The sequence below is a fragment of the Ambystoma mexicanum genome, chromosome 8, assembly GCF_040938575.1.
Source record: "Ambystoma mexicanum isolate Mex_15411 chromosome 8, UKY_AmexF1_1, whole genome shotgun sequence".
Taxonomy (NCBI): Eukaryota; Metazoa; Chordata; class Amphibia; order Caudata; family Ambystomatidae; genus Ambystoma; species Ambystoma mexicanum.
In genome coordinates, this window is record NC_090929.1 from 1,377,158,011 (window position 1) to 1,377,183,539 (window position 25,529).

The window sequence follows — 25,529 nt, forward strand, 5'->3', positions numbered from 1 at the left end:
GCTGTCCTGCTGGACTGTCAACCAAAGGCTTCATCTTTAGTCAGACATACCAAAGACGATGGATTGCATCCCGCAACAGAGATGCTCCAACTGATGGGTGAAGCCAAATTAGATTACAGATGCACTGGACGTTGAGCAAGCCTATCTTTCTTACAGCTTCCGGATTGGAATGTGTTCGTATTAGAGATTGGATAAGAATCCTGACCTATGAAATTACAAACAAGATTATCCTCGGCCCCCTTGTTTCTGCTCTTCATCACATTAGAAGCTATAGATCAATATAATGTTGGGTGATACTTGTTTCTCAATCTTAATCTCCTGATATGTTCTTCACCTATGCCAAAATCTATATTTTGCATAAGGGTAATGTGTCCTACTCCTAAGCTTAGAGGTGTGTCTTACATCTGTATTTAATTGATTGCTACACACAATGCATGCCTGCTAACTAAATCACCTGGGGAAGAAAATGCCTAACAGTGGTGTTCTTCAAACCCATCTTTATCTTGTAGTAAGTAGTTTAGACATCTCAGAAAAGGCCACATCCCATGCCGATGGATGAAATATATAGACATATTTTTAGTAATCAGGACTGTGATGTCTGGAATTAATGTTTCTTCAAGCCAAACCAGATCACTCTTGGTGACTTTAACCTCGAACATATGTATCACATATTTGCTTTAGTCTTCCAGCTGCACAAGCCGTGCAATCTAAGATCAATTGGTTTAATGTACTGGGATAGCTAAATGACATGGGCCATACACCCAACACGGGAAAAGTTCCCATGGTTAGACAATGCAACTAAGAGGAACAATCTCTATGTTAATCTGCATGCTGCCTTCTACCAACAGAAGCTACTACTATCATATGTCAAATGTTTGATGAGTATAATTATGGAAGGTCGCTTTTAAAATCTTGCCATTTTACACCCACTGATAGTCCATTGATTGTAACTGTGCCCCTTGTACTGCAGGGGTCTACAGGTGTTTTCAAAAATTGAATTCGATAACAGAAAAAATAAATAAATGATTTACACGTTTGGGATTCAAAAGGTGTTTCAGAAAGAGGCCCTTCCATCTCTGTTCTCAGGCAGCTGTTAATGATACCACATCCAGAGGTGTGTTATGTTGTAACGTTTTTACACTACACCAACCACCATCAAAGTGGTCTTACAGTGTTTGGTAGAAAATTGTTTATTGTGGCCCTCCAGGAGTAACAAGGCCATAGTGTGTGAAGGAAACAAAGTAACATATGGGGAGGGGAGAAGCAGGAATAGGATAGGGAGTACAGAACTAACACATTGAGAAAAACATGATGGTATTGTAGAAGAGAGAATATAATTGCTTAAGCAAGGTTGTGTCTATTATGGGAGGCAGTGGATAGGACGGAAAGCTTATCTAGAACAAGAGAAAATATGAACATTTGAGCTAAAAACCTTCTCCTGCAATGGTATTTTTTGGAATCATGGGTGAAGAATGCTTTTCTCCTTCTCTCCTCCTTGTGCAGTAGGGACCCCAGCCAGCCCATAGGACTGGGGGTTTCCCACACAGCACTTTAAGATGAGTAGCAGCACCCTCGAGATGGATGGGGATGCAGATTAATACTCTTGCATCAAATCAATAATGACAACTCGATAGTTTGGCAAAGGGAGTCTGTTTAATGACAAGTACAAAACATGGGGAGTTTATGAATATCAGCAATCGCTCGATCTTCCTTCTCGCTTCAACTCCACTTAATTCCAGAAAAAACACCACATTTATTGCAAAAACTCATCATCACTGATGTGTAATATCTCCAAACTTAGCAAGCAACTTGATTGGTTCTAGGAAGGTAACTTTAATATAGGTACTACATCTGTATATGGTAACAAAGTGAAGGGATTGGATAAACAATGCCAAGTGAGGCATCTAAGCCCTTCCTTCAAAATGGCTAATGTAGACGTCACTAAAAGTACGGCGTCTCATTGGTTCTACTAACTATAGGACCCTAGATTATTTGGTCCACTATGATTGGGTTGGCATCAACCCCCCTCATACTTTTCCACTTGCTTAGCAGCATGGAGAATAGCTGGTCAAGTGCAGGGAGTTAATCTACAACCCCAGCCTCCCTCCAATTATTTCAACAATCAGTCATCACATCATGTGTCAATTATTTCTTTGTATTTTGGCTTTGAGTCTGCTTCTTGGTCTGGGAAAGTTAAGAAAGCTGGGCATGGCATGAGTCCATGCGTATGTGTGAAAGTTTCATCCCTTCTGCCTGCTTGGTCACGTGATTTTGACACCGTGAAATCATTTTATTCTCCATGCAATTTCATACATTTGATTTATTACTACCAGCCATCTGCGGCTTATCTTGACCTTTCAGAATAGGATACTCTGTTCTTCTCCTCATTAATTGTTCTTGTGATGTCACCATTCGTCTTCTTTTAGTATCTTCTTGGCTTCTTCAGGTATTGCATTTTGACAATCACCATTCTGTCTCATTTGTAGAAATGGTTTTCTCAATGGGTACCTCACTGTCCAAGTTTTCTTAGGTGTCGGTACTTCAATAGGTGCTGTCAGTCTGATAGGTGCTGGACAGAGCCCCACTACGGCTCTCTGTTGGTTTATTTGCTCATCATACGTCACATATTTCGGCGTGAACGTTCCTGGTACTTCAAAATGGGTGGTTGCAGTGCAAATCATGCTTGGTACCTCCTCTACACTCCCCCCTCTGGGCAATTCATCAACCACTTTCACTTCGTCCTTGGTATCCACCTTTTCTGCATCCTCTGGATCCACTTTTACTTCGTCCTCTGGATCCATACATAGAGGTTTGAAGAAATATTTCTTTGGGTCCATATCTTTATGACTCCCTCAAGAATCCTGCTGTCCTCACGTGCTCATCTTTGTTCCATGTCATAAGTTGACATTGTCCACTTGGACTACAATAGATCCATTTTCCCACATAATTTCTATGTTTCCTTGGATATTTGAATTTTGTTCCTTCTGGTGCATAGATGCGGATTTCACAAAGTCTCTTATTTCTTCATCAGTCAGATCCTTGGGCTTCCATCCTGGTTCGACATCAATCATGATCATCATCCCTATGGCTTTTTTCGCAGTTTTCTGGCACTGGGAAATTATTATCTTGATATCACAGAATCTGACAAATATCATCACTAGCAGGGCTCCTAGGAGTTCGAATGCATCTGCCATCCATTGTATAACCCATGAAAATAGTGATCCAAACCAGCTGTCAACATCAACTTCGTCAATTTCGTCGATAATTAGATTCTGTAGTTTCGACACCATACCTATGGCCTCTGTTAAGGTTCAATTTTCAAATTGCAACACGATTCTCCGATTTTTGCACAAACACCTCCATCCATAACTGTGATCATGTCAAGGACGTATCTGTTCTGTAGAGTCATTAGTCGAATTGCCCTCAGTTCTTCTCTGATTGCATTGAATTGCATTGATTGCATTGAATCCTTTTATGGTCATGTTGATGTTCTGCAGTAACTCCCATCTGGTTATCTGCAACCATTTCGTTTTTGCTCCAACATGAACTCTTGGCATAAAAATTGTTGTGATCACTGATGAGGTTAGGCTGAAGAGCCTGTGTTCATACGGGATTGCCGTGCTCTGCAGATCACTACTCCTTTTTCCCAGTTGTCTGGTGAAAGCACTGTTCCCCAAATTTGCATTTGGCCTCTGTTCTTCCATCTTCGAGCTTCTTCTGGAGTTTTTCATTGAACATTCAGCTTTTGATTTGCTTCTATTCTGATTTCTGCTCCTTTAACAAATCTGATCACAATGTGCTTTGTTTTTTCATTGTGTCTTGTCTTTATGTCTTGGACATAGTCGTCTTCATTTGGATCCGTTGCTTCAGTTGACCATTTGAGTTCCTGGATTAAATACCAAGACCCTCCCTTTGATTTTTTGATAGGTTACACCGCAGTATTGCATGACGACTCTGACATCACTAAGATGCCCTGCTCCATAATAGCAGAAATTGTCTTGAAAATCCCTTCATGTGCTTCTCTAGACATGGGATATTTTCGTGTCTTTGGTAAAATTGCTCCTGGTTTCAATTTAATCCTTACATCTCCCACTCCTTTCAACAAGCCTACATCATAAGGGCCTGTGGTCCACACTGAGACAGGCACCTGGGCCATGTCATCATCAAAATATTCAGGACGTTTTTGTGCCAGCATCATTCTCTCGCGCACCTCTCTTTCGATCATTCTTACCCAGTAAACGAGATTTACGTCATTAGTGACATCAGTCAATCTGTACCTTTCCTCAATGGCGATTACTGTGCACCATTGTCTGCCTTCATCATCATGAGCATCGATCAAAGCCATTTTCCCTCCCACTATGGCTGTGTGTATTGCCAAGGGAAATACTTGTCCCTTTTCCTCATGCATAGGTATTCTTGGCCTAAATAAAAACTAATCTGGGGTTCTCATGGTTTTATCTGCAAGGCCCGGTAGCCCTGCCATTAGTATGCATACTCCATATGCAAATATTTCTGGTTCCAATGGAACAGCTCTCATAGCTGATTGTCCTGCATATGCTCTAATCATTTTGCATACGTTCAAATAATGCATTCCTGGATTCAAACATACTATGCTCTTCTCCGTGATCGAGATTGTCATGTTTAACTTTGTCATTAGGTCTCATCCCAATATATGACATCTGACACCCTGGAAGCGTTAAAACAGCAAACCTATGCATTTGCTTAAGAAGCGTACCATCCGTTCAAGATTGCTTAATACTCGTGTACTTCTCATCGAAAGTGCGACTGTGCAATTCAAGTTACCACGTTACAACAAAACTAAATTCTCCATTGCAATGCACAAAAGCCGCACGTTAGGAAGGCAGTGAACACTTAATGCAATGCAGTCAGTGCATCCCAGAATTGTAACTTTGCTCTTTTTTATTCATCATGCTTGCTGCCCAGACGGACTGTGGTTCTATTAAAAGGTAGTATTGCCACCCATCCCGACAGTACTCATTATGAGGTGACAGGCTTCGGGAGCCCCAACAAGATTAAAACCAGGAATGCACACAGACGTCAGCAGCAACGCAGGGAGCCATGCTGCTCCTCGTATTGAAAGGGTGGTATGCTGGTGAATCCCTGGGGAAGGGTCCTCTAGAGTGGTGATCAAGTTCTTATACAGGCTGTATCTCATTTGGGGATGTATAAAAATGTCTGATAATCGAGGTGACCCTTCTCCTTCTATTGCACATTTGCACCCCTTATCACACTCTCCTTTCAAACTTTGCACTCACTTTTTACACCTTTGTGCCTATAAATAAATAATGCAAAGAACATTAAACACCAAAACTATTGGCATTGCCAATGCTTGTCTATATAATTGGATCTAACAATGTAAATATGTAGAAACAACCATTAGAACTCACATGATATTAATGATTTGTTTTTCAAAAAGACAAAATCCTATTACTCGGTGTATATTCTTTAAGTGAATTGATCGGCTTATATCATCCAAGCATGTTAATTGTCCATGCCATTTGGCCTACTGAGACAACTGATTACGCCTTGACTCCCACTGTGGCGTCAGAGCCACCTCTACTAGGTTGGCACAGGTTGTGGTTTCTGTTTACTATTCGTAAGCTCTGACTGTAAACGAAGTTGGTACATGCCCAGAACCTACTTGCAAACATTATACATCTTCCCTTCTTCCTTGGGAATGAGGGGAGACCCTGGGGGTGCTTCAAATATTACCTCTGGAATTTGTATCACCCCGAGTTCCCAGGCTCTTGCTCATTTATTTCCCGACCTCAAGCATGGGACTTCCACACAGAAGGCAGAGACAAGTGGTCACATCCAAGTACCAGAGTGCTTTAAAGGTTGTAGAAAGGTAGTGAAGCTCAACGCTGATGTATGTATTCACGAGCTGTACATTTACACTGGTCCAATAAAAAAGTGTGCTCACTGCCACAGAATAACGGTTATTGTATTAATAAACTCATAATTGACAGGTGCGCATGGCTCGATGGTTGCTTTTTATGTGTATGCAGTGTTCGAATGAGACCAAAGTTGCTTCTAGAGTAACAATGCTGGGGTTAAGGAAGACTATATCCACTCACGTTCTAAGGATAGCCCGGGCATTTATAGACTTTCCATTAAGCTAGTATGGAAGTTGTTCAGAGGGAAACGCTCATGCCTTAAGATCAGATGGCCAGCTGTGGTGGCAAATTCCCGATAATGTAGTTAGTGCTGCAATATTGGAAGCTCTGGGCCCAAGTTTAACTTGGCAACCCCTGTGCAGATTTTAAATAGCGTGTAGTGTTGAACTTAGCGAACCTATTAATAATAAACCGAAGGTCAACCTTGTATGAAATGGTGATAGAGTCCTTATACAGCACCATGAACACGTCCTTGGCCAGTCTAATTACAATGATGTGAGTACAAAACGTTCAATAGCATAACCCACCAATTATGTTGGTACCCGATCATATGATGGCAGTGCCTGGCATATGACAGCAATAACACAACTTTGCCAAATGATGTGACTACCTGGGCATATCATTGCAGAGCTTGGCAAATGGTGTTACTGCCTGGCCATAAGGTAGAAAGAGATATCACATGGTGTCCGTCCCAGTGCAGAGGATGGAACAGCCTATCAAATCCCCATTCAATGCCTACATTAAAGCCTAAACTGTTGGTTTTGTTGAATGATTGTTAAATAAGCTTTAGATTGTAATGTATTCCATGGTTCAGAATAGTAGTGTTGAGAACAATATTTGATTGCCTCTTTTTATTTTCTTCCTTTACAGGTTGGTGAGACAAGATTACCACCCTACCAGCGCACTGAAATTAGTCACCCAATACGGATCATTGACATACCACAATCACTTGTGCCACAATACGCCTTAGAGCCAGTTGTGTTTCAGAAACCTGCACCTGCGAGGTCCCTGCCTTCTAACCCATCTTTTAGGAAAAGCCAGGTAAATCAAGTCGGAACTCTCTGCTTAGCATCTTTGTAAACGAGTGGTCCCTATCGTTAACGAGCTCTGAAGATGGACTCCATCATTATTCACATTTTCCAATGTACTCTTCAAATGGATTTCCTGGCTAGCAGGACTTGTACTCTATGAAGGAAATCCCCATGAACAGCCCCTGCTCTACCAGAAAGCACATGATTTGTATATTTATTTATTTAGTTACTGTTGTTATAATGGGGCAAGAGACGATCACCAATGCATCATAAAAATTAAGGAACAGGTGAGGCAGTTGCTCTTTCTATGACCCAGCCCTATATCAGTCTAGATAGATGTCAGACCAGTAATATGTGCCTGTCTTGAAAAGAATGAGGTGGTGGGTAAACCATCAACAAGATATACCCAAAACAGACAGAAATCCTAAGTGATAAGTGGTGCAACAGACAAAGGAAAAGGAAGATGGGAATACAATAGCCAATGGAAATTAAAGGGAAATTCTGACAGAAAATATGGAGAGGGCATGCACTAAACAAAAACATATTGAGCTCCTGTGGGACCCCCTCAGGCTCACTATGGTGTGAGCATGTGGGGCCATCCCCATGGGCTCCCCGTTTTGCACTGCACATTCCAGCGGGACCCTGCTTAATATCACTGTCTTTATGGTGTTAATTGTCCAATTGGCATATTGTTCTACGTGGTGACCAATTTCATATGACAGGGCTCAAGCTGCCCCTAGTTCACCAGCTGAAGTTTCAAGCTTGGGTGATGCTTCTCCAGACCTCTCAGAGATTTTTAATGGGATGACACAGGCCCCAAACGTCTGTTGTCAAATCTTAACACAGTCTCCACCAGCACTAAGGTGGGAGATGCCCTGTTCATGGTGTACCTCTTGGGCTGGATGTCACCTTTGACCCCTGGCCTCCCTTGCTATCCTATCACCTCCACTGTTTTTCCTTCTTCTACCTCAAATATGCAATTATCAGGCCCTTTTCAACTCAACTCTTGGCTTCCAGCCCTTCTTCCCCTTCCTCCTTTTTCTTCTCCAGTTGTTTTTGCTCCCCTCTCTCTCTCTCTCTCTCTCTCTCTCTCTCTCTATCTCTATCTCTACTTCTCTACTCGTGCTCTTCTCCTGCTCCCACACTTCTTTCTCAACCTCATCCTTTTCCGATATTACTTCTTTCTTGCTCTCCCCTTCCTTCACTCCTTCTAGCCCCCTTTCTATCACTTCTTCCACATTAATCTTGCTCTTCTCTCTCCCTTCTCCTCCTCACTCTCTTGTCCCTCCCCCTCCCCAGGACCTTCAAATCTGATATGTGTACTCCCTCTCGTCTATCCCGTCTCTTTCTTTATAATACTACTCCATCACTGCTTCTCCTCTCCAGCTTGCCCTCCTTAACCTATCTGCCACCACCACTTTGCCACTTCAAATTGCCACCTTCTTCCTGCTCAACTTCCATCCACTGTCACCCTAACTCAGCATTGAATGCTGAACCTCATTATACTTGTGCAAGTCAACCACCAGGGTCCACAAACACGGAACTGTGCTTAGCTGAGCACCCTCCTACTCTCTCCTCTTTCCTCCTATGTTATGCCTTCTTGCACTTCCTCCTTGATGCTCCATAATGATTGGGCCCTCCTTACCTTCAATCTTGGTTTCAAGCCCTCTTATACACCCTCATTTTCTTTCTCAACCTCTTTCCTCATCTCCAGTTGCTCCTGTTCCACTCTCACCATTTCTTTCTCTTTCTCTTCTAATCTTTCCACTCACAAACCTGTCTCTCAACCACCTCTTTTCCTGATGTACTCACCATCCTCTACTGCTTCTACTCTTCTTTGACCCTCTCCACTCTTGTTCTCAATCTGTGCTTTCCCTCCTTTTCCTCTAACAATGGTTCTCTACACTTGCCTTTCCAATCTCATCATCTTCTCTTTTTTTTCTCGTCCTTCTGCTTCCACACTTTTTTCCTCCTGTGGTGTTACTCCTGTCTCGCCCTCCTTAACTTCTTCTAGACTTCTTTGTCTCCCCTCCACACTTAGTCTCACTCTTCACTTCCTCGTCCTGCCCCTTATTCTGTACCTCCCTCCACAGTTCATTTTAATCTCATCCTCACACTATCTTCCCTCTGTCTCCTCCTATGCTCCTCCCCTCCTGTTTGCCATCCTTCTCCCTCTGAGCCTCCACCTTCTTGCTGATCTGAATCACCACTTCCTTCCTGCTCTGGCTTTTTCCACTGCCACCTGTGAGAAACCTGAGGGTATTCTCCTTGATAAAGCTCGGGAATCCCTTATTCAGGTGGCCAGGGGCGGGCTGGTGCTCTGGCGAGGGAAGATCACCTGGGTAGGGGAACCCAGGGTTATGCTTGGGGAAATGCCCCAGGTGAGATACAGTATTATAATGCATTTTGGACCCATAGAATATGACAAGTTTGATTGACTGTTTTCTTGGTAGTACTCCGGTTGGAAGAAGAGGCTGGTCTCAGGACTTCTGCTGGTTTCAGGACATCTCAAAATTTTAGGAGAACCTTCTTCCACCCTGCGCCGGTGCATCAGGGACCAGCAAGTCTGCTGGTATAAAAGCCTTGCTGTCCCTCACGCTCGTCACTTCTTTAACCTCTTTTCGGCAAATTGACTGCCATTTAAATGACCACAGTTCCCAAGAGAATTACAGTTCCCAAGAGAATTATAGTCCGAGCACTATTTAGGCTTTTTTAAGGCGCGTCAGCGCCGGTGCATCAGAGACCAGCAAGTCTGCGCAAGTCTGCACCCGATGCCCTGGTGCTGACCCCTGTTTTGGGAAGGTATGGACAAAGGACTGGAGGCATGGGTGGTGTCCCCCCCGGCTGAGGCAGAAAAAGAGACTTCAGCATGCTCAAGCACCACGCCGATGCACCTGATCCACGACACACATCCACGGACATGAATGTTGCACATAAGGTATCTACTGGGCAGCCTGTTAGTCCGAGAGACAAAACGCTGGAAAGCGACAAAGTTACACATAATACCTTGTCAAGATCTCATTACTCAACACTAAATCCCCAGATAAGCACGCTTTGAATGTCGGGGAGTATATAGTATATCAGTAGAATGATATAATGTGCCTAACCAAAACTTGGTCGCGTGATTCCAGTGGCCCTAATATACATCTAGCCACCCCACCCCACCCCACCCTCCACCCCAGGTAAAACTTTTATTGGCCAAAATAGAGATGCCGGAAAGGTGTGGGGAGTTGTTATTTTGGCTCGTGATGACTTACACTTCCGTCGATCACCGATCAGCTGCAATAATTGAGAAATCATTTTACTCAAAAATACCCCTACCCCGAATTAACTGTATGAACATCATCCTGGTCTATTGTTCCCCCCAATGACATGCCATTCTTTACTGACGATCTTCTGGATATGTTATCATCCCACAACAAACATAAAAATGGCACACTTATACTGGGAGATTTCAATAAATAGTATGGTAACCCCCAGGGTATAGAAGGCACCTGTCTGGCTCCAATGGCTTGGGTGAGCAGGCTTTGAAGTCCATAGTAAAGACTGAACGCACAATCTAGGTAATACCCTGGATTGGGTTGCCAGTAAAAACTTTAACTTAAATTCTTTCGGAATTAGTCCATGTATCTGGTCCAATAATGTTTTTGTCTCATTTTAGCTGACCCTCCCCTCTTACGTAGCTGACAAGAAAAACACACTGAGAAAAGTCAGTAGCTGGAATTACAACAAAATTGTCCATGCAGACCTAGCAGGATGCCTTACTAGACTTATGAAGTCCACTTCGGAGCTGTACTCTCCCGATTGCCTGATACTTGAAAATGATATGGCAATAACCGATTTACTGAATCAGGTGGCACCCATTAAAGTAAAAACTTGTAGAGAAAAAAGTAATAACCAAAAATGGTATATTCCAGCCCTGACTAACCGGAAGAAAGAGAAACGCAAGACTGAAAGAGCTTGGGAAAAAGACCAAACACAGACGAAGAAAGACATATTGAAATCCTTAGAGAAATTGTATCATGCCACAATTGTGCTAGCCGGAAAAACTATTTTGACTGCCAAATTGCTAGCTCAGAGAATTACTCAAATAAGCTTTTGAGATCTTCAGAGAGCTAGAAAAGCTCACTGTTACAGCACACTCTTTTATACCATTCAATTCTGATTGTAACGATATTCTGAGGGCATTTTCTGATAAAATTGCCAAAGCCCTTGTCAATATCACCTTAAACAAAGGTCGGACAAACCAGGAGCTATGCCCTATGATCCCAGAGAAACCTCGGACCACTGATTCCAATCAGGTGCGGGAATCTAAATTCATCTTCAAGGCTATTCAGGAAGGAGACTTGATAAAATCCCTAAAATCTATGAAACCATCCACATGTGTCAGAGAAACCCTCCCGCCAAAGCTATCCTCACAAATAAAAAAGCTTTTCACCCCATTTTTAGTCTGTCTCACCAACGCATCCTTTAGAGATAGCAAGGTCCCTGATTCTTTGAAGAAGGAAGCTGTGACTCGTCTGATATAAAAAAACAGGGTTGGACCCCAAATACTATTCCAATCTGAGACCTATCTCCAATGTAGCATTCTTATTGAAGGTAATTGGTAAAGTAGCTACTGTACAAGTCCAGGCCCATTTGGAACACTCTGAGTTATTGCACCCTAAGCAATCTGGCTTCAGGGCTCATCACGGCACAGAAAGTGCCTTGGTGGACCTGCAGGCAGAAATGCTACTTCTCATGGACAAAAGTAAGGCGGGGCTGCTGATGTTTCTTGACCTCTCTGCAGCCTTCGACCTGATGGACCATGTGATGCTCATAAACAGGTTGAAGAATACCAGCGGGTGGTCGGGGGAAGCAGCCCCTTGGATTGAATCATTTTTGGACAATAGGATGTCCAGAGTCGTCTAGGGTAGAGCAAGCTTGAATGCCAAAATTCTGAGGTGCGATGTGCCTCAGGGCGCATGTCTCTCGCCATACTTGTTCAATATATTCTGTCATCCCTATGTGTTCTATTGGATGTATTGGGAGTAAGCTTTATGAACTATGCTGATGACACACAGCTGGTGATCGAGCTGTGTAGAGTTTACGAGCAAGACGCTGATAGGGTATCACTGATTTACAATTCAATTTAGAATTGGATGGCCAATAACGGAATGTGCCAGAATGCAGCCAAGACACAGCTGCCCGTCTTTGGCTCTTCTCAGGCCCGAGGGAAACTTGGGGATCGCTACACTGGTTTGACCATTGAAACTCATTCCATTTACGTCGTTGCCATGGTTAAAACATTGGGAGTTATCTTTGAACTGTCATTAAGCTCAGAACCCCACATTCAAAATGTGGTTAATAAAACCCAATATCACCTCAGAATACTGCGATTAGTAAAACCATATGTATCGGAAGCCAACTGCACTACCCTGGTGAGAGCATTGATCATGCCTAGGATAGATTGTTGTAGTGCGCTACATATTGGCGCTATTAAGAGAGGCTTAGGATGATTACAGGTGTTACAAAATTATGCAGTCCGCAACGCGAAAAGAATTTGCAGACAAGAGCCTGTGTCGGTGCACAGACAAAGCCTGCATTCGCTCGTAGTGGAAGCCAGGACCCGCTTTAGGGCACTCACCACTGTCCATAAATGTCACTATGGACAAGCCCCAGTTTATCTCAAAACCCGTATAAAAGTCCACACTCCTAGGAGAGCTACCAGATACAGCGATGGTTATGCATGGCGGTTCTCAGTAGCAAACAGTCTAGAGGGTTGGGAAGATCTTTCCCTGTTCAGGCTACTCCAGCGTGGAACAATCTGCCTAAAGATTTACGTGCAGACCCTAACCTCTTGCATTTTAGAAAGGGTTTGAAAAAGATCCTATTTTAATAATTAGAACCATAGTGACTCGGACCCACTTTCTTCACTCACTCTTTTCTGCGCCCTGATGCCTGTGGGCTCCGACGCATTACAAACTGAAAAATATTTAAAAAATGTCATTTAGAGTGGCAAATTACCAGTAAAGTAGTCAATTCGACCTGTCAGATTTTTTGGGTCTACTGAATGTGATGGAAGCAGGCAGAATGTTTCCCTCAACATGGACTCATGTCAGAAATTCATTTGACCTGTTGTAACATTTTAATGCCTGTTTTGTATGCATATTAAGATCCCATTGTAAATATTTAATGCACAGATTGCAAGAGATGAACACATCGATATGAAATGGATAGCATGTGTTAAAAGCTGCTTGATTTGAGAATGGATGATTTTTCATCTAGGATCCTTCCAAGTTCCTAACATTGTTTGCCAGGACTCTATTTATTCTTGCAGTGGCTCTCATGTCTCTAGATTCCCGAGGCCTTGCAGCCCTTTCCTGAGGCCAAGGGGAAGTGGCTGCTGAAACTGCGTCATCCTCCTCCTTCATGCTCACCCCTTCTCTTATTTGCCTTGATATGGGCTTGGGTAATGTTATGGAAATGTCACCCCAAGGATTGTAGACATAAATGTGTATCGCACAAGCACTCTTAATCTGTCATAGCAGTTTACATCGCTTTAATCTGTCCACCTGCTAGAGGGCACATTTACCTGGAGTGTGGGATAAGGTTTTTCCTCATGCGTCACTGTAAAGATACGTGACATGTCGGTCTGTACACCTCTGTGTGTCCCCTGGTGGCAGTACGCCTTGCCTGCGTCCCCTGATTCCTGTGCTTCATGCACAATATTCCCTTCCCGCCGATTCTGCCGCCCACACCTTGCTCACCTGACAGGGTGAAAATTGCACCTGAGCAGTACGGCGAGCTTTCAGTGTGGCTTCACTTCAGCAAAGCTCCCCACCTTCATCGCCAAATGTTAGGGTTTCATAGCAAGGAGAGGCACTGCTAAATAATATTATGCACACAGCAGGGCCCAGAGTAAGCCTTATATTTTACCTACAAATCCTCTCTCTGCACATCATCTCACCTACACATCCTCTCTCTGCACATCATCTCACCTACACATCCTCTCTCTGCACATCATCTCACCTACACATCCTCTCTCTGCACATCATCTCACCTACACATCCTCTCTCTGCACATCATCTCACCTACACATCCTCTCTCTGCACATCATCTCACCTACACATCTTTCACCTCTTGCACCCTCTCGATGCTGAGGCATGACGTTACAACAGAGACTAAGTGGAGATCCTCGTCATTCCACCTGTGTGTCCATATCCCCTCGCTCACCCCACCAGGCTTACACACGGGACTTAATCACATTCCGTATATCATTCTTTGTTGTAATGGTTTATAGTCATTCCATCAACAGCCAAAGCATCTAATGCCATACCATCTAAAAAAAAGCATCTAAAAAAAAGCATCTAATGCATTTTATTTCCATTTTTTTCTTTTAATGGGGGGTCCCCCACAACCACCCTTTTTTAAATCTTTAAAACCAATTTTTATTAAACTAAGCCCTTTACCATCTAAGAAAATGCATTAGATGCTTTTTTTAGATGCTTTGTTTTAGATGGTATGGCTGTCAATGCTTTGGTTGTCGATGCAATGACCGGATACCGTTCTAATTATAACAGTCTTCTTTTGTTGTTAGGCTGATTAAGTCCATTGTCCTGATGAAGCACTCTACAGTAGAAGTATTTTCGGTAATTACCCTTTTTCATAAAACGTTCAACTTTAGGAGCTGTCACAAAGCATTTTATCAATGTTGCTCTTCTGTTCAATCATTTTGGTTTTCAGTGATCCTTCTGTTTTGCGAATATTTCTTAAGCCGCATGGATACCTAATTATATCAATGACAAATTAAACATTTCAATTTGCCAGATTGTTCAAAGCCCACTTCTGCTTGATACCTAAATCAACTGCATTTATCTTCGAAGTATGCACACAGATGTACAAATTACTTGAATCATCCTCTATGATATTTGGGTGCAGCTGATTTTCAGAAACTTTTTCGGTGCCAAGAGGCTCAGTGAGGCTCCGTGTTAGCTCTGATCATTATTTCTAGATGGATATATTGAGGTACTGCGCCCATGACCTCAGAAAAGCCTTTTTCCCTGCCACTCTGTCGCTGAGGGACCGCAGAGCCTATGCGGTGTAATAGCTAGCCACCAAGAGGGGCAGGTTGGGAGGGCAATAAGCAATCTGTGGGAGGAACATCCTTCAGAAAGAACATTACTGAGAGTAATGTGTTCTTCTAATCAATTCCTACCTCCCTCAGATTTTTCATCTAGGATATACCCCCCACAGCAGTATGTAGACCTGGAGTAGGAAGCAAGAGAGAGGACACCGCGTGAGCCAGAAAGTGAGTTTCCTGCCTTGATTGGCAATCCAATAAATAATGCTTGGTGAATGTTTGCAGCAAGGCCCATGTCACCGCCTGGTAAATGTCCAAGACAGTGACGTCCTTCTGCAGCATAGAGGTGACAGCCAGCCCTCTGGTCGAGCGAGTCCTGAGACGCTCAGACACATCTCTCTCAGGATTCCGATATCCAGAGAATGATCCACCTCGACAGGGTGTGTTTGGTCACAGCCCTGCCAGCATGGGCATCAGCAAAATTCATAAAAATCTGATCATCTTTCCTGATGTCCCTAGTTCGAAAAACTAGCAGCTAAAGGCCCACTCGGGGTCCAGCCAATAGAATCGTTAATCAGCTTCGGAAGTATGAGGCAGAGGAAAAAACACAGGAATATGGATATTTTGAGAGAGATAGAAATCTGAGACCACCTTTGGAAGGAAGGATGGCCTCACTCTCAACGTCACCTTCTCTTTGGAGGAAACCAAATAAGGGGGGTTGACAGATAACAACTGGAACTCACTCACCCATCTCGAGGAAGTGATAGCTACCAGGAAAATCACTATAAGGGTCAGAAATCTTAAAGAATCTGAATGAAGGATCTGAAACAGAGAACTCATAAGGAAGGTTAACACTGAATTCTAATCCCACACCAGAACAACAAACTGGCACAAGGGAAACTGATTGCACACTTCCCACAAAAACTACATAAATGTGGGAGTTGTGAAGAAAGAGCCTTGCACAGGGGCCCTTTTATAAACAAGTATAGTGGTCATGTACCCCTTTACTGTGCTGATTTACAGGTCTACCGGTTCAAAAAAACCAGAAAATCCAATACAGATCCTGTAGGGCAGGTGAAAGTGTGCAGCACCCTCTGCAGGCACCATGCCGAGAATTTACTCCACCTGCAGGCATAAATGGACTTTAGGGCTGGCCTCCGAGCTGAGAGGAGTACATTCAGAACATCATCCAACAAATCCCCATACTTGTACCTCAGCCTCTCAGCAGCCAAGCTTGAAGGTTAGGATGTCGAGGACCTGTCCTTCTGACTGGGAATGAGTTCCATCCTCATCGGAAGATGCCATTGAGGACAGATGGACATGTCCAGCAACCAGAGCAGAGTGTCAAAATCATTGTGGAACCGAACATGTGTAGCCTCCTGAGAATCAGCAGAATGGCAGGGATCAGAGGGAACTATTAGAATATATAAAGGGGAGGTCACAACTCTAATACATGGACAAACAGAAAAAACTCTATTAAAAATCCAACATACTGAGACAGTGGATAAATGCACTCTTTGGTATTAGAACATTTACTTTCATAAATTCATAAAAAACACAATTATGGTAAAATCACAAGATCACAGGTACTTACATGTGACAAAATATATCAATATTCATCCCTAACCCAAGAACAAAGATTCAACCAATTATTCCTGGGGCATAATACACAGTTTAAATCCAATGAATTTGTATCAGTCTGTGCTCAAACATAGCCCAACATGTTTCTGTCCTTATCATGTAGCCTAATACAGGACATTCCTCAGGGTATGAGCAATAAAGAATGTTAGTGTAATCCTTAGTATTCAATCAAAGCGCCACATACTTTTTTAACTAAAAACCAAAACCAAAGAGACACTGTCTTAGTCCAACAGTTTGAAGGTTCTTCACAATGATGCACCATAAATCTAGAGCACATCCCATATTTAGACAAAACAGGTTTTTCATGTGTCAATGCCGGGTGAGTAATCCATGGTACACAAACAGTGACATAAGTTCCCCAAGTCTTCACAACTAATGTGGATGTCTTCAAACAAAAAACATATAAATATGGCCACTCTGCAACCCAAAAACATATACAGGACACGTATCAATAGTATATATACTGCATGCTACAGTCAAGGCTAGGGTTAATCGCACATTTAGTCAAAACAAAATGCACTTGTACCTACTCGATGTACAGTGTAAACTCCACAGCGTCACACTGAAAGAGGAGACTCCAAATTCTCTACATTGTCCACATGCAAGATCTACAAAGGAGGAGGACGGAACACATAAACCACATGGGCAAATAGACCCCAAAGCAGCATGCCATTCGACAAACACATCTTACAGAGAAATCACTGTTATAGTGCAAAATCCCCATCTCGTATCATGATAAATCAGTCCAATCCATTCACCATTGTTTTACACAACTCATGTCACAATAAAGACCAAAAAACACTTAACATGGAAATGATCATAAATAGATGGAATATGTCAGAACATTACCTCTCAGGAAATCTTGGCTTTCACCAGGATACATAGATAATTTCTTGGTCCCTCCGTCTCCCTCACTCCTTCACCAGTTTCACCAACAGGCAACTAGTCACCATGCAAAGTCACAAAGAGTACCAAATTAGGATCAGTAAAACAACCCAAAACAGGGTTTCAACCACAGAGGTAATCAAATTCAAGCCCCACAAGCTACAAAGACTTGCCTTTCCTGTGCTGCCACAATAACAGCAAACCGCTAGACCCACTTCAGGATAAAAGACTTTCCCAGCAGAAAACACCACTATTTCAAACCGTGGCGCACGCGCAATGATGTCATCGTATGCATGCTTAATGATGTCATCCCGCGCATGCACAATGATGTCACTCGCACGCACCACAGCTGCAAAGGCCGGTTGAAACGGGAGAGATTACATCTCTCTGCCCTCAAACCAAAGTCAACTAAATAAACAAAAGTGAAGGCAAAAAAAATTGGAACAACAATCCCCAATTACCAAACATGCACCCAGCATCTAACTAATATCCACATCACTAGGATCAGAGATAGACTATTCCTTCAGGCCTGCATCAAGTCCCCAAATCGATCTTTCTAATAACCCACATGTCAAATCCCAATGTAGAGCCTCATCAAGGGGCACAGTCATACAATTTAAGATCAAACCTTGGTGAGCCTGCAGTTTACCTTGATGTCTTGTCGCATTAGCAAGCCTGAACTGCCAAACAGTTGGTCATAACTTACTCATAAATTGACACGTGCTTATAAGTATCAGCTCGCAAAATTAGGAATTATGGTACTACCATTAACATCACCACTGCTAAAAGAGACCCACATATGGTATCAGAGGGAAAGCATAGAGGAGGTTGAACGTCCCCAGAGCTCCCTGCTGAGGAAATTTCTGAAATAGAACTTGCCCCTTCTGTTCACACTGGAAGCAAAGAAGTCTACCTGAGGAGCCCCCCAACATGAGAAGATCTCCTCCGAAACTTCCTGACAGAGTTCCAACTCATGGAAGGCCGAGATCTGTCTTTCCAAGGTATTCACTAGGCCAATCTCTATATGGGCTATATCAGCCACCATCAGAGACACATCGTTCTCCAGAGCCCGTAACCACAGTTGAGTGCTCAATACCGAAAAACGGAGGTCCTATTCTTTCCCGCTAACACTCTCATCTCTCAGTCTCCTCCCTCTTCCATCTCTTTTCCTCCCTCCTGTCTCTGAATCTCTCCCTCTGCCTGCAATCTTGGCATTTACTTTGATTCTAATCTCTCCGTTGACCACCACATCTCCCTTACATCCCGAACATGTCGATTTCATCTCTACAAAATTTACAAAGTCTGCCCTTTTCTCTTTTTTGCACGCTACAAAACTCCTTATCTCTTCACTAGTCTTCTCATGACTATTCTATTGTTCTGTTCTTTGGTCTTCCCCACTCACGCCTTGCTCCTCTTAAATCTATCTATCATTCTTCAATTCGCTCACTCTGTCTTCTCTCCTACCATGTCTGGGCTGGTTGCCCTTCTATCCTCAACTTAAATACAACTTTCTCTGTCTTGTGTTTAAATGTCTCTATGGCCTTGCTCCTGACTACCTTGCATCTCTCCTCTCTTTTTACTCTCCATCTCGCTCCCTCCGCTATACTAATCTTTTTAGACTCAATGTCCCACGTCCCCCTTGTGGCCAATCCTGTTTTCACTCGTTCCAGCTCCTAGCCGCTCTTCACTGGAACATGCTTCCTCTGTCTCTTTGCTCCATTACTTCCTATCCTCTGTTGCGTTCCTCTCTAAAAGCCCACATGCTATAGTCCTCTAATTGATTTATTCTGCTTATGTATCCTGATTCACTTACTCTTATGAACGCTAATTGATTGTTACTGTTTATGAACAATGACTGATTACTCCCAGGAATGGTAATTGATTGTTACTATTTATGAACACAGTTGAAGGTTACTGTTTATGATGGCTGATTTGCATTCTGATTAATTATATTGTTGACAGTCCTATGTAAAGCGCTTTGGACAAAGCGCTATATAAAACACAATAAATACAAATACATATAAGGACTCTACACCACCTCGCTTGTTGCGGTAGCGCATGGCCACAGTGGTGTTCGTCAGAACCAGTACACGCTTGCCCTTCACAGTGGGAAGAAAACCAGGGCTAACCTGATCACCCTTAATTCCAGCTAATTGATGTGTTCCCAAGACTCTGAAGGAAACCACAGTACGCTCACCATCAGGTTTTGTGGATAAGTGCCCCAGCCTTTCAACATCACATCTGTGACTACCATCAGATGGAGCCTGGGTTGCTGAAGCAATACCCCCTTCAGCAGATTGTATCGCATGGACCACCATGCAAGATCTCGAGAAACTCTGTAAAAGGTCTGACATGTTTCACTGAAACTGAGACCACTAACAATGGAGAAGCAACTGAAGTGATCCCATGCGTAACCAAGTCTTCATGAACTCATGAAGCCATGAGATCCAGCAAGCACAGAAAGGCTGATGCCAGGACTTGCTCCCAGAATTGGAGGACATGGACCACTTTGAAGGTGTTCACCATTGATCCCTCAGGTGGAAAATCCCTGAGCAGGCGAATGTCCAGGGTTGCACTAAGAAACCATACAGATAAGGATGGTGAAACCTGAGACTTCCCGAAGTTCAGAGAGAATCCCAATTTTGTGCAATAGGCTGCATGTATAGTACAGATATTCTGACGACTGGTCTGGGGATTGAGCTCAGACGTACCAGTCATCCAGATAGGGTATATTGGCGAGGCGCCATGAATGCCAGCAGCTTGTTGAAGACCCTGGGTGCCGAAGACAGACTGAATGGCAGGACCACAAGTCTCAAGAACCCATCACAAATCTTAGTTACTTCCTGTGTTTGAGATAAATTGGCACATGGAGTAGGCATCCTGAAGATCCAGAAATACCAACCAGTCCTGCAGATTCACGTCCTGGAGGATCTTGACCAGAGTCACCAACTTAAATTTGCCCTTGCATAGGTACAGATTGAAGAACCTCGGGTCCAAGATGGTACACACACCCCTGTCCTTCTTTGTAACCAGAAAATAAATGAAACACCAGCCCCTTCTTAGTTCTGAGTGTGACACCTGTTCGACTGTGCCTTTTCCCAGAAGCTAACAGGCCTCTTATAATAGAAGGTAGTCCGGAGGCAAAGAAGGGCTAGAAGAAGGATGGTCTTGAGAGCATTTAGAAAAGGGGAGACAATCACCCTGCTGACCGACTTGTAAGGCCCAAGCAACAGACGTGGTGTGATGCCACTCCTCACTGAACAGGGAAATTCCCTCCATCCTATTAGAGATTGATGGTGAAAGTCGGCTTCACAGAGGCTTCGGAAATGGGGCGGAAGAGGACACGGTTGCAGTGGAGAACACCCCTCTTTGAACTCTATGGAGCCATACCCTGAGGGGCAGTAAACTGGTGCTTGCCCGAAAGTCCCTTTGATCTTCCAGGGTGTGCATGGGAGGGGAAGGGCTGAAACCATCTTTCCCTGCTAGCAGGAGCTGAAGACTGATGTGCCACTAGTCCCAAGAACATAGCCATGGCCTTGGATTAGTGGAACCTCTGGAGAGGGTCATTGGCCCTGCCCTGAAGAGGGCACATCTGTGAGCTTTGCCTGAATGTCCTGGGTAAAACCTGAGGTTCTCAACCATGTTTCCTCATCACCATCCCGGTAGCCATTGCTTGTGCCACACAGTCAGCTGTGTCAAGGCCAGACTACAGCATATGCCGAGACACCTCCCTACCATCTTGAAAAAGGGCACAAAGACACTCTCCCACATCACCTGCTATCAGACTCTCACCAGCCCCTATGACTACTGACCAGTGACCAAAGGAAAAATTGAATATGGCACATGATGCATTTACCACCATCCAGGCAAGATTACCAGAGGCAAAAACCTTTTTCACCCATGCATTCAATCTTTCTCCCTGTCAGGGGGTAAAGAAGGAAATGTGAATGTCTTGATGTGGGTCGTCACACCCTGAAGCACTAACATCTCAGGAGAGGAAAGAATGGACAGGAAAGCTGGGTCAGTATGGGCCTAATGGTGCGTGTTGGCCAAGTCTTGATCAACAGCAGGGAAGGAGGCAGGCTTCTTCCAAATATCTAACACTGTGGCCTCTACTGCCAGATTAGAAGGCAGAACAGTATCTCTTTGTGGACTCTCATCCAGAATTTCCAGCAGTTTGAATTGAACTTTTAGTGTGGAAGAGACAAGACTATCTCAACCACCTAGGCCATAATCAGTTACAAAGAAACCTGAGGCTTCCCCAGAGTGTGGAAGAGACAAGACTATCTCAACCACCTAGGCCATAATCAGTTACAAAGAAACCTGAGGCTTCCCCAGAGAGGACACCAGTAAAATGTCCAATCCTGGAGAGGTGTGCAAACTGCTGGGCTCTTGTAACTAATTAACCTTTTATAACGGCTCAATGCCAGTCTCTAAGTGTGGGACCAGGATTTGAAACAGTGTTGCTTGCCATTGTCTTGTTTCCAAGACAAACACATTGCCCCTGAGCCATCCTCCCAGTAGAAAGCCAACTCCAAAAGCTCTTTCCCTTACCATAAATCTCCTCTTTGAAAGCCCTCACTTCCCTGGCACGTGAGAGCTCCTGTCCAAAAGGTTTAGGATCATCCTCTTCAAAAATACTTCCCATTTCTGATATGAATATGCCTATTTTATTTTTGTATGTTTTTTAATTGTGAAATTTGATCAAAAATGTGATCTATACACACATTGTTTTAACACATTAATAAAGTATCATTAAAAACAAAAGGTGTACACTTAGTTATACAATTTTAGAAAAGAATACATTACAATTGAAAAATAAAAATGTCCACAATTATGATCGTATAATCATGTATTTCCAATGTAACCATATAAGTTTAGCTCCCTTAGCATTTGGAACACATCGTATGTTAAACATAACTCAGATCCAGCAGACAGGCATTTCCACATATCCTCTTCAAGGGAAAAAACATTGTCAATGCAAACAAAAAAACGTCCCATGTGTCTTGTTCTAATATCTACCAAGAATAGGCATTCTGCCAGTGGCTGTTGAAGGGTTTCGATCCATTCTGCAAGATTCCAAAATGAACAAATGTTTCAGACGCATGGAAGATCCTGTAACCAAACTCTCTTATGTCTCCTAAAATCGAGAGCTCCACTACCAACTGGTGCGCCTTTGCAGATGATTTCCTTCTTATAGACGGTGCTGTCATGATCTCTGCTTCCAAAAGATCAGGACTTGCCCGACTCCCTTGGAAGCAGACCCATAACCCCGGTTCCGAGTGCCAGCCAGTCCCAATTGGGACCTTTTGGACCCTGTCCTGGCGCCAGTGGCACCAGGCTCATAAAGATGCCCAGTCCCAGCGCTGGAAGCGCCGGGCTCATAATGCTTGGGTGGATTTACCTGCAGCAGACCATGCTGCTTACTTACCTGCCAGTTGAGCCCCTGATCCTCTTCAGTTTGGGACTACTTTTCCTGTTGGGTGGGGCAGGAGCCACTCCCTAGGTTCAGAACACTGGAACTCTTCTGGAAAGCAGGAACTCTTTTTTCACCTAGGCGAGGCTGTGGAAGGAGACACCTAAGCACTACAGGAGGCTATTTAAACCACACCCGATGGATGAATCTTGCTTTGCGTTATTCTGCATTCTCTGCAGCAGAACGCTCATCGTGTCTTCTGCTTCTGATCCTGGGCCTAAGGGAACAAAGGCTTACCATCCTGGAATCGAGTCTTCAGCAGCACCTGTAAAGACAAAGAAAGAACAGGTTAGCACTCCGGTCTTCAGTGGCAGCGCATCTCTTACCTGGTCCATCGGCTGTCACCAACGCCTCGCGCTGCATTCCGGCATCTGAAAGACAAAAGCTTACCAGCTCTTCGCACGCTCCGGAGGCCTTCGGCGCTGCATCCCGCATCTGAAAGACAAAAGAAGGTGCGTTTAAAGACATTGGGCAACTTTATTACTCACGTGCCATTACTCCTTCCCACGCCGAATCCAGTGGGTATTCCAGCACCCTTCAGCTTCTCTAAAGCTCCGAACTTGTACCTGCAAGATAAAAGGGACAGTTAGTGCGCATCGTGACGCAGGCTACAAGCACTTACTTACGTGCTTCCAGGCGCTTCTATTTCTCACGCGGGTTCGATCCTCAACTCTCATCAGCCCGCCATCCGCCATCGCCGGAACCCTGCAAAACAAGAGATATCATTACAAAAGACTTTTAAGACATTTGAAGTGCCCAGAACTTACCGTTCGTGCAGTTAACGACGGACCGCAGTCCTCTGAGGTCAAGAGGCCTGCACCCTTATCCAGTGAAGAAACTGGTTACGGCACCCTGACCCGAGGCAGATGGAGAGCTCGGCGTTCACTTACCTAAGGTGAGGGCGTTAACCTTTGGGGTTCTACAGGAGAAGAGAAAGGGAGGAGGAGAGAGGCACCCAATAACCCCAGTTCATTAATCCCATATTTTCTATCTGCAGACATCTTACTCTTCGAGTCAGACATACAGTGCACAGAGGTCCAGCCCAAAGAGCCAACCGTGTGTTACACATCACCTTTGAAGATACGGCATTCACCCAGTCAAGACCGGCGCCTCTGCGGGAATCAGGTGAGCGTTACAGAACGCAAAGCCGACCGCAAAACTCCCACCCAGGCGCTATGGAAACCTCGGATACCGACCAGCTAGCCCAGTTACTTGGGGAACTAAGAGCAGAAGTGCATGCAGCCCGTCAGGAAACGAATGCTCTAAGAAGGGAACTGATTATTTCCAAAGAGCGAACAGACGATCTCGCTAGACAATTGCTACAGTCACAAGCTGGACAAACTCCGTTACCCGCATCAGGGGCAAATCTTCCTTCAACATCTTCTACGAACCAGTGCAGATCAACCTACCTGGGAATGTACCTCTGGCTCCGCCCGAACGATTTTCTGGTGACCCAAAGAAGTTTGCAGTATTTATTAATCAGTGCCGGTTTCACTTCTTATGCCGGCCAGCAGCCTTTCCAACTGATCAAGCTAAGGTAGCTTTCGTGCTTTCGTACCTTAGTGGCAATGCGGCAGACTGGTCGATCCCTCTAGTTAATCAAGATGATCCGGTTCTCCGTGATTTTCAAGCTTTTCAGCTCAGTATGGAAAAACTGTTTGCAAGACATTCACAGTGGCAGGCCTTGGACAATGAGCTCCTTTTATTGCGACAGGGTAATCAAGACCTTTTGGCTTATATTGCGTCTTTCAACAGACTGATAGTGGAAACTCGATGGCCTGAGGACAAAAGGATTACGCTGTTTTATAGAGGTCTACGTGGAGAGTTCAAAGATGTGTTAGCCCAAGTAGTGAATCCCCCTCAAGACTGTTCGGACTATATTGACTTAGTCGTTCAAATTGACCACAGACTGCAGAACAGGAAGGCCGATCGTTCCAAGTTTGATGCTCGAGTATTTTCCAAACCACCAACTCCTACCAAAGGAGTAGACTCCGGGGAACCCATGAAAATAGGGGGCCTGAAAGGACCACTAACACAAAAGGAGCGGGAAAGGAGAAAACAGCTGCAATTATGCCTCTATTGCGGAAACTCGGGGCACTTTCTTCGAGACTGTCCGGTGAAACCAGCCAAGAAGGCAGTAGGAGCTGCAGTTACCAGGGTCACAAACTCTGAGCAGGGAAACAACCTCGCCTGACAAGAATAGAGGTCCTCTTGCCGAGCGTTAAAACCAGTTCTGTGACCTCGCATTTCATGATACCTATGGTCCTCATTAGCCCTGAACATCCGGATCGATTACATGCGATTGAAGCTTACGTCGACAGCGGTGCCATCGGCAATTATGTGGATCATGAAATGGTTTTGAAGATGAATCTGACTCTTTGTCCAAAGGCTGTAAAGGACGTCATTACTACGGTGGATGGTACGGAGATAGCCTCCGGACCAGTAACGCATACCACCCAAGAAGTGACGCTAGTAAGTCAAGATGGACACCATGAGAAGATCGTGTTCGATGTGAT

The 25,529-nt window shown here is 44.1% G+C and overlaps 1 protein-coding gene across 1 annotated transcript in view; it reads left to right on the forward strand.

The window, feature by feature from the left end:
• The window catches only part of LOC138473016 (disintegrin and metalloproteinase domain-containing protein 12-like), a 2,040,250-nt gene that overhangs the window by 1,839,407 nt on the left and 175,314 nt on the right, over positions 1 to 25,529 (forward strand). The window contains exon 19 of the mRNA XM_069611491.1: positions 6,789 to 6,959. Coding sequence (XP_069467592.1) covers positions 6,789 to 6,959 — 171 coding nt within the window. The remainder of the gene's footprint in view (positions 1 to 6,788; positions 6,960 to 25,529) is intronic.